The 10,082-nt window shown below is 41.3% G+C and overlaps 1 protein-coding gene across 1 annotated transcript; it reads right to left on the bottom strand.

Annotated features, from left to right (window-relative positions):
* Positions 1-4,198: 4,198 nt before the first annotated feature.
* On the bottom strand, positions 4,199-6,963 carry LOC136764924 (fish-egg lectin). Its single transcript, XM_066719310.1, has 4 exons — positions 6,859-6,963; positions 5,855-6,082; positions 5,242-5,587; positions 4,199-4,546 (listed from the first exon to the last, which is right to left on the bottom strand). Exons 1-4 carry the CDS (start codon positions 6,911-6,913, stop codon positions 4,408-4,410), a joined length of 768 nt encoding a protein of 255 aa, XP_066575407.1. The 5' UTR covers positions 6,914-6,963; the 3' UTR covers positions 4,199-4,407.
* Between the last annotated feature and the right edge of the window lie 3,119 nt (positions 6,964-10,082).

Genomic DNA, 10,082 nt, shown 5'->3' with positions numbered 1-10,082 from the left:
ATTTATTTATTTATTTATTATTTTTTTAAAGGTATTTTTTTCTAATCTTGGTACTTTTTAAACATTTTAGCCAGCATATGCCTGAAAATGGGCTCCCACTCTGGTGGGTTGGGGGGGCTTACTAGGCGCCAGGGTTTTAAAGTTTTTTCTGAAAATAATGATTCTCTTGAAGATGTGCTGCTTTCCGTGGGGCGGGTGGTTGGGTTTGAAAATATCAAATCCACCTCACGGATGAACAAAGCTGTAGTTGTTTTCCTTAACCAAGAAAATCTGGTCAACACAACTGTGGAAGAGGGATTTATGTTGAATGATGCTTTGGTAACTGTAACACCGTTCTCTTAGCCTCTTACCAAGGTAATATTTTCAAATATTCCCCCGTTTATTAATAATTCATTAATTGAAAGAGAACTATCCAGATACAATAATGTCGCCGATTACAATGATTCCCCTTGGATGTAAAAATACAGAAATTAAACACATTATGTCTTTTAGGAGACAAGTTTAATGTAGCTTGGCATTATAATATAGAGGGCAGGGACTATGTTGTTTTTGCTAGCACAGAGGTTTTTAAATGTTTTTCTTGTGTGGAACAGGGACACTTTAAACGGACCTGCCCCAAGCTACAAACTGAAGCAGTGACAAGTAGTCATAATGATGACGGGGAGGTGGCCACTGAGACCTGTGCAGCAGCCCAGGAGGAGATTGGAGGCGTTGGGCACCAGTGCGGCTGAAGCCGAGCCGGGGGCTGCTGTGCTGGCCAACGCAACCAAGGAGTGGGTGTACTATGCAGTCATTAAGAAAAGAAAGCTTAAGAAAATAACATCTGCTGCTGCCGACCTGGCGACGGGTGAGGAGGAGTCTGGGTGGGGGCCCATTATGGTCTCTCATGACAGAGGCGTAGGGTCTAAACCCTCCGCTGTGGTAGAGCCGAGCACCGGGTCTGAAGGGCAAAGACAGGCCTCAACCCGCGGATCTCTTGTCTGAGGACTTGGTGCAGGAAGGGAGCAATGTTGGGGGTGAAAGCCTCGGGGCTCAGGCAGGCCCTGTTGATGTCCCCCCAGTGATGAGACTCCTCAGCCTGCTGGGTCGGTAGCGGGGATGCCGGCGGCTGATGGAGATTATGCGGGTGAGGAGCAGGACGGATCAGCGGGATCAGAAGAAGATGGATGGGAGGGACGGGCTCTCCGACACCTCGCAGCTCTCTAACGTCACGGCCAGCCAAAGGGGGAAACTGTATTCAATAACAGAGATCAGCGACTTTCTCGAAAAGACAAAAGGTAAGAGTTGAGTAGACATTACATCCTTCTTCCCAGACCAGGAATGTGATTTTCTTGCAGGAGATGCACTCAGACAGTCTGAGTGGAGGGGTGACTGCATTTTAAGCCACGGTTTTTATTTTCGTGCTGGGGTTGTAGTTTTATTTTCTCCAGGATATGGGGTGGAGATTTTATCTATTGAGGAGATTGTTCAAAGTCGACTTTTAAAAGTACAAATAAAACACGCTGGTATTTTTATTGATTTTATTAATATTTATGCACATATATTGGCACTTTAATAACAATCTGCTACAGGTTAAAAACTTTATTGATTATTTCGAATTGTTTTGGAAAGAGAGAGATTGTTGGTTTTGAGAGTCAGCCGGCCAGCGAGAGCGATGAGGGGGCATATCGGGGCCTGCAGGAGAGGAGGCAGCTCCTGGGCAGCCTGCTGGAGAAGAAGGTGAAGGGCTCTCTGCTAAGAGCCCGCTTTACTGAGCTCAAAGATATGGACGCCCCCACAGCTTTCTTCTTCGGCCTGGAGAGGAAGACTGCGGAGCGCAAGACAGTGTGTTGTCTGAGGCTGCCCGGGGGAGAGAGGTCTCCAGCCCTGCAGAGCTCAGGCGTGTTGCAGTGAGCTTTTATTCTGATCTCTATAAGGGTCTCCCTAGCCTGGACAAGGAGGAGAGCAGCGGACTGAACTTTCCGTTGGCATTACCAGAGCTTACTGCGGCTGTGGTGTAGCTCACCAAAGGGAAGGCTCCCGGACTGGATGGACTGCCTGCAGAATTTTACCAGAAGATGTGGGATTGTGTTGATGAGGATCTGTACCAGGTCCTGCAGGAATGTGTCTGGGATGAGGAGCTGCCGCTGAGCTGCCACAGGGCAGTGATAACACTGCTACCTAAGAAAGGAGACCTCTGTAACATCAAGAACTGGTGCCCTGTCTCCTTGCTGTGCTCCCATTATAAATTATTTTCCAAGACTCGCTAATCGTCTAAAGACCAAGATTGGATCAGTGGTGCACACAGACCAGTCATACTGTGTGCCCGAGAGATTGATTTTTGATCATTTGTTTTTATTAAGAGATCTTTTTAATGTATCCAAAGTTTTTAATGTTGATTTTGGTTTAATTTTGCTTGATCAAGAAAAAGCTTTTGATAGAGTTGACCATGAGTATCTGTTTCGTGTTTTAAAAGCATTTGGTTTTGTCCCTGTTTTTACTTATTTTATAAGACTCCTTTATTATAATGTTTTAAGTGTTGTGAAGATTAATAATGGTTTGACTGTTCCCTTCCCTGTGCAGAGGGGGATACAGCAGGGTTTCTCTCTCTCAGGGATGCTCTGTGCCCTCTCTATAGAGCCCCTGTTACACCAGCTGAGGGAGAAACTGCCTGGGTTGGCAGTGCCAGCTGCACCTGATGCAACCCCTATTAAAGTCTCTGCATATGCTTACGATCTCAGTGTGTTTGTTACAACTGACCAAGACATCCCTGTGCTGGAGTCACGCGTTATAATGTATGAAAAGGCAACCTCAGCACGAGTAAACTGGGCAAGAAGTGGAGCTTTCCTTGGTGGCAGCTGGGAGGGTGCTATATAAGATTCCCTTGCCTAAGCGCTCCAGAGACTTGCAATGGAGAGTGCTGCATGGCATTTTTGCCACAAACCTTTATCTTAGCCGAGTGGAACCGAGTCAGTGTCCAGTGCCCCTTCTGTCCCGCGAAGAGACTGTTTTCCATTTGTTTGTGGATTGCCCTTGGCTGCAGCCCTTCTTCTTTTACTTTTACTTTTGGGTTACTTTTACTAAAACATTTCTTGTTTTTAGTGTAAATAGTTTTGCATGGAGGGATAGGTGCTCATTGGTTAACTTTGTCCTTGGTCAGGCGAAATTAGCTATTTTAAAATCCCGAAAAGATAAGATTGTAGCCACTGGTTTTCTGAATCCTATTAGTGTTTATAGGATCCTGATGGTTTCCAGGACCAAGATGGATTTTGCTTATTTTAAAATGGTGCACAACATGGACAATTTTGAGAGACTTTGGTGCATTGGGGAGGGGGTGTGTGTCATAACTGAGGAGGGGCAGCTTGTTATGCTCTTGTGAGAAACTATGAAAGACTAAGATCTCATTGAACTGGACTTTTTGAAATTGTGTTAGATTTGAATGTTAGATTAGATGCGAATGTTAGATTTATTATATATTTTTTTGCACCAGTGTTTGTTTTGTTTTTGTTTTAGTTTTTCTAATTGTTTTCTAATTTATAGAATAAAGGGATTTAAAAAGTCTCTCTCTCTCTCTCTCTCTCTCTCTCTCTCTCTCTCTCTCTCTCTCTCTCTCTCTCTCTCTCTCTCTCTCTCTCTCTCTCTCTCTCTCTCTGTGTGTGCGTCCGTCTGTCACTGGAGAAGTTTAACTGACTGATTGATTCACTGACTCCCTGATTGACCGACTGACTGACACTGATGCACTCACTGACCAGACTGATTCATTGTTATACAGACTGACTGAGACAATGAATGACTTGTATTCTGACTGACTGATATTCTGACTGTCTAAACAGAAGGATTGATTTAACAGAGGATTGACTGACTGCCATAGTGACGGACTCATGACTGACTGACCATCTCAGAAGCAACTAAAATGCCAGGAGTCCCAGAGTTTAACACTAAACCAGACAGATGGACAGGCAGACACAGACAGATAAGCCTACAGTCTTATTGTCTTAATTATTTCCTGCATGATGTATTTAAAACCAACACCCATATTATCAAAATAAATGCTTTATATTTTATTATGTTGAACATATTACTTTTGCAAATGTTACTTGTAATTTGATATAATCTTTTTTAAATAACTTGAAAATGTGAATGCTTTAAAATTATTACAAACGCACAGACACTCACAGATACTCAGACACACACAAACACAGACTCCATGATGCAGCTGTATTTTTCAATGCTTTATTGAAGCGAAGAGTGAAAGACTGAAAGACAAGTGAAAGGGTATGTATATATACATATATATATATATATATATATATATATATATATATATATATATATATATATATATATATACTTTTAAAAATATCTTTAAAGATTCATATTTATTGCAAACACAAAGAAAGTTGTGAGGTCTCTGCTGGCTGTGAGCGCTCAGCTGCAGTCCAAGATCCGGTTATCTTGGGTGATGACCCACAGATGACCCAGGTCAAAGGACACGTGCTTGCTCTTCGCACACATGATTAGTGGGGTCCAGCCAGTGCCTGCAGGGTTAGTGCTAGTGATCCCATTCCTGAGAGGGTGCAGGGAACGGGGGGAGAGAGTCAGAGACAGGTTGAGGGATAAAGTGAGAGAGAAAGTTTGAATTCTAATAACTAATGTAAACAAATAATAGTCATAACATCAAGGACAATAATAATAATATTAATTACACCTATAATTCAACAATAATTTGACCACAATAGTAATAGTCATAATGATGACATTTATTCCAACAGTAATTACAATAATAGTACTGACAGAAATAAAAATAATAACTATAATTGTTAATAGCAAAAATAAAACCACCAAAGGTTAAAGTTGTAATTGTATATGAATAAGAAATACACCAACTGTTAGTGATTAAATTAAGTGATTAAGTGTAATAGTATAATTAATATTAATTACAAAATAATGTGATCATTAATGCCACTAACACCTGCAGCAAATAGTAAGCATAGAAATAACCAATTGTAACAGCAGTAATAACACTACTACTAATAATAATAACATTAATAACACCAGTATGATTATAATAATTATTCCAACAGTAGTTTAATAATAATCGTATAAATACCAATAATAATAATTGCTATGCCAGCCATTTAAAATCCAGCTGTATAAACAGGTAATTGTATTTAAAAATAATGTGATATATTGTAACAATTATGTCACCCTGGTTAAGTGCATCTGCTAAGACGTCTAACAATATAAATAGTTGTGCCTCACCTGTAGAAAATGTCCCCGGCAGCATTGACCCCATACACACTGCCTTCGCTGCCCACCTCTATCATGGACAGTTTCCCGTCCACCTGCTGCCAATCCCCTGTCCCCTGGCACTGCTGTGGAGACACCCCCTTCCTCACGAAAATGTCTTCGGCGGCATTCACCCCCCAGCAACCCAGGGGCCCACAGCTGTAGTACTTGAGAGCCCCCGGGATGCCTTGCCAGGGGGTGGGGGAGCCAGGGCCCTTGTACCCCACTGTGGCATCCTGTCCAAGACAGAAGATGTTGTCTGCAGTGTTGACCCCGGCCACGAACTGGACACCACCAGCATCAATCTGCTTCAGCTGACCTGAGGGAGGAGATAGCAAGGAAGGGGGGGGGGAGAGAGAGAGAGAGAGAGAGAGAGAGAGAGAGAGAGAGAGAGAGAGAGAGAGAGAGAGAGAGAGAGAGAGAGAGGGGGGGCACAGGACATAGGCAAAGAGGGGGGTTAATTAACACATGCAACTAGTGAATTCACAAATTAGTATCCCTTCATCCAGCCCCACTTTCCCATGCCCCCCACTCCCTCTTTCCCTCCCCACCCCACAACCTCTCTCTCCCTCTCTCTGCCTCTCACCTGGCACCTGTACCCAGTTGGCATTCACCAGCTTAAAGATGGCGTTGGCACTGTTAACGCCCCAGACGCCCGAGGGCCCGACCGTGACATGCTTGAGTGCCCCGGGCAGCTGAGTCCAGGTCCCCCCGTACAGGGTGAAGATGGCGTCAGCTGTATTGGTGCCAAAAACCTGCCCCGCGCTGACATCGATCTGCCGCAGTTGCCCTGCAACTTCCCTGCACTGCAAAGCTGAGCAGAGAAAGAGAGAGAGAAGGAGGGAGGGTGGTGGGGAGGAGAGAGGAAAAGTGAGGGGGAGGCTGATGGGAAGAGAGAGGGACAGGGAAGGTGATGTAGGAGGTGTGGAACAGGGAGAGTGATGTGGCAGAGACAAAGATATGCACATACAACCCTCTGCAGTGAGACACAGATACAATGAAGTACACAGTGACACACACACACACACACACACACATATAAATACACATACTGGCTCATGAAAAACACAGAAACACAAACACATTGACAACAGTGTCAGAAGACACTCCTAACACCATAATGCACAAGTAAATTATCTTGTGATATAAATATAGAAATAAGTATATGTATCAAAATGATGAATGCACTGATTATTGCAGTTATTTGAAATGGTTACATGAGAACTTAATAAACGTAACAGGAGTAGAAAAAAACAGAAGAATTGGATTCATTCTGGAGAATATCTATCTATCTATCTATATATATAATTTGAGAGAGAGATGTATGCATGTATGCATGTATGTTTTTAGAGTCTAACATTCTTAGAAGTTGTTAAATCAGACTATACGCACATGGGTCTCGCAGTTCACTGCACATTCAAGAAATAATACTAATCAGATTATAGTGGATTACAGAGGAGCCAAGATTTATTTTTTTAACATCACTTCTCCCCAGCTACCGGAACTGCTACTGCTACTCCTACTACCCATTCCCCTGAATACTAATCATTCTTCTTATTATTTGTTGTTGTTGCTGTTGAAGCCTCTTACCCTGATTGCCAGACAGCAGGAGCTGCAGCAGCACTGCAATCACACAGGCTCTCATCACTGCACTGTCTCTGTGTCTCTGTGTCTCTGTGTCCTTGTGTCTCAATCGGAACACACACACACACTCCTTATATACAACACCTGCACATGGCATACATGGCAACTCCCTTAGCAAACACATGGAACTGGATGACAGACATCCATGCCTGCTGGCACCCTGCCCCGTGACTTCTGAGTAAATAAGAAATCACTTCTGTGACTTACATTAGCGCTCCGCAGCACACAGCCGTTTCTACTGTGTCTTCAGTGGCATTACTGAACCACTGCAGATTATTATTATTATTATTTTTATTTCTTTGCAGACGCCCTTATCCAGGGTGACTTACAACATAAGTGCAAAAATACAGTGAAGTACAAGGCATCAATCATTACAAATTCAATTTAGCTAAAAATTCAATTCAGAATAATACATTTTACAAATTCCAATTTACAATTTACACAAGTACAATAAGTGACTTCCTACATCCTGGACGGTGAAAGCTAAGTGCTGTCAAGATGTAGGGTCACAGTCAAGGGCTACGGGAAAGGGAGCAAGGAGGAAAACAATCAAGAACACGAGAAGCATAATAAAAACTGTGAAGTGCTATCTAGCAGGGATAGAGGAATAATATTACAAGTACTGTCGGAAAAGATGCGTCTTGAGTGCCGGAATGAGGTCAAGGACTCTGCTGTTTTGACTTCGGTGGCAGGTCGTTCCACCATTTAGGGGCCAGGGATGAGAAGGAGCGGCTCTGGAGGAAGGAGAGTGGAGAGTGGAAGGAGAGTGCAGATGTATTACCATATGTCATGGTGCTGGTGCGCAGTTTCTGCCACAATTCAGAGCAGATGCTTCGGATCTATGTGTGTTCTGACAGCACGTTAGAGAGAGTTAATCTTTAATAGAGCAATCTAATATCTGAAGAAAATAATATCTGAAGAAGGCTAGACATGTAGACATTTCACAATTATTCTATTTAATTTTCATTTAATCAGTCATGTCCTTTGGTGACTATATGAAACATCTGTTTTTCTTCTACATAGAGATAACAGTTTCACTCAGTAATGTGTATTGTAAAGAATAATATTTCTATCTGATTTTGTGGTAACATTGTTTTAATTAAATAGTCTTTAACAACCATAATTTGTAAAATTCTATTATATTTTGTTCTGTTCTGTTCTTTTGTGTCCAATTATGTTCATTTATGTTTTTTCTGTGACTACACAAAGCAATTTTCATTAAGTTTATGTCTTCAGTCTAGAGATAAGAATAAAGTTTTACTTGTTGTGTATTGTAAGAACCTGACTTTGTAACATACTGTAAAATAGACACAGTGTTGCTCAATGCTGCAAACCCTGTCATTATCAATCAGACAATTAAGAACGCAGGGGAAAGCAAGACAGATGGAGAACTCAGAAGGAATCTCCTTCCAACATGCCTTTGAACTTCTAGCAGCTTCTGTTGAGGGACAGCCAGAGATGAGGGATGAATGAATATTGTCCCATGAATTCTGCAAGTAGTCCAGATCACATTAACAAATGAAGAAAAAACAACTGACAGGGACAGCTGGATTTGGATTTTGCACCAATAACAAGGATAATTTCCTATTCTAACCACTGTATTTTTCTTTTCTTGGAGCATTGGAAGCAACTGGTATATTTAACAATGTACACTTTGCAACTTCTTAGACATACAAGTGTTTAATATGGACATTATAAGGTACACGTATGTGACACCTATAAAATGAAACTAGACAATCTGTACTATAATATGCACTATAATATTCTTCATAGTTCATCATGATTAGTACTACCAAGTTTTTTTTACAAAAACAAAAATGTGTTTTTTGAAATGTTGACTTTTTTGACATTTTTCCTCCATTAAAGTCTATGGGAAATCTTGAAATGAAAATTTTATGTTCAAATTTTAATTCATAGAAGTTGGGTGAAAATAGCCTAAGAAATGAAGGAATAATGTGCATTTGAAAGAACTTAGCCTATGCACAAAAGTTTAGAGAAAATCTGTACTACAAAATACATGCAAAAGGGCCATTTCTTCATTATAAGGGCCACAAGCATGTGGGTACAGAATCAGTTGCTGCACTGTTGTTCATGAATAGACATACTATTTTGCAACACCTTTTCACCCACGATATAATTGCATAATTGTGAATTATGACATTTTAGGATTTTATTAATTTTAATGTAAATGTATTTTGTTTACAAATTTCATTTAAAGTACTAGTCAAAATACAATTTGAATTAGTTATGATCATTTATTTTTTATGTATTAATAATAGCAATTCTCAAACCTGAGTCAATGTTTCCCCCTACTTTGCAAGTGAATATCTCCACAAATCAATTAGCTTAAAAATCTTGGTATCATTTGAAAGTCTCTGTTTCCAGAGATGTAAAAACAATATATCTGCCTATGATAATGCCAGAGTTATTAATAGATATATCTCAACCCACCGGCGGGTTGAAAACAACGGGGCAGAGTATAATGGGTTAAAATTAGGGAACTAGTCTCCTTTGAACCTAAGACTAAGATTGATATCCTCACTAGAGACTCTGCTCACCTGGAATAAGTTAAGAACAGTACATGTAACAGCCTGTTACATCTTTACATAAGCACTTAGATTCTCGGTTTCATTATTAATATAATTGGTACAATTATTGTTAGTATTATTATTCAACAAACAAACTACAGTCTAGAGCTACAATCCAGTACAGCAGGATCTCCAACCCTGATCCTAGAGAGCTACAGTACAGCACAGCAGGGGTCTTGGGAAAGGGAGACCTATTTTTTTGTTTTCCGCAAGAACCTTTGCTGTTCCTTTCCTGTCAGATTGCGTGTGAGAGAGTTTGAATGAATTCACCTGATCCCAGCTCCTCCCCAAATCACTTCTGCTTCTCAAATGGTTAGTATAGTACCATGAATACCGGCCACCTTGGTATATAATGGCTAGGTGTCTAGTGAACAGAAGTGGAAGAGGTCCAAACTCCCAGCTGCCCTCAACCTCTACCACTCACTACTGTCCAAATTCATCTCCTCGCTCACCTCAGCCAAGAAGTCTTACTTCCAAGAACACTTTGAATCCTCTGTAAACAGACCCTGCGAACCCTACTCCACCTTCTCCTCCCTCTTTGCTCCCCTCCCCTTCCTCCCCACTTGTCTCTCTCTGGAGATG

Source organism: Amia ocellicauda, chromosome 12 (assembly GCF_036373705.1).
Source record: "Amia ocellicauda isolate fAmiCal2 chromosome 12, fAmiCal2.hap1, whole genome shotgun sequence".
Classification (NCBI taxonomy): Eukaryota; Metazoa; Chordata; class Actinopteri; order Amiiformes; family Amiidae; genus Amia; species Amia ocellicauda.
This window is presented reverse-complemented; position numbering and strand designations above follow the sequence as displayed.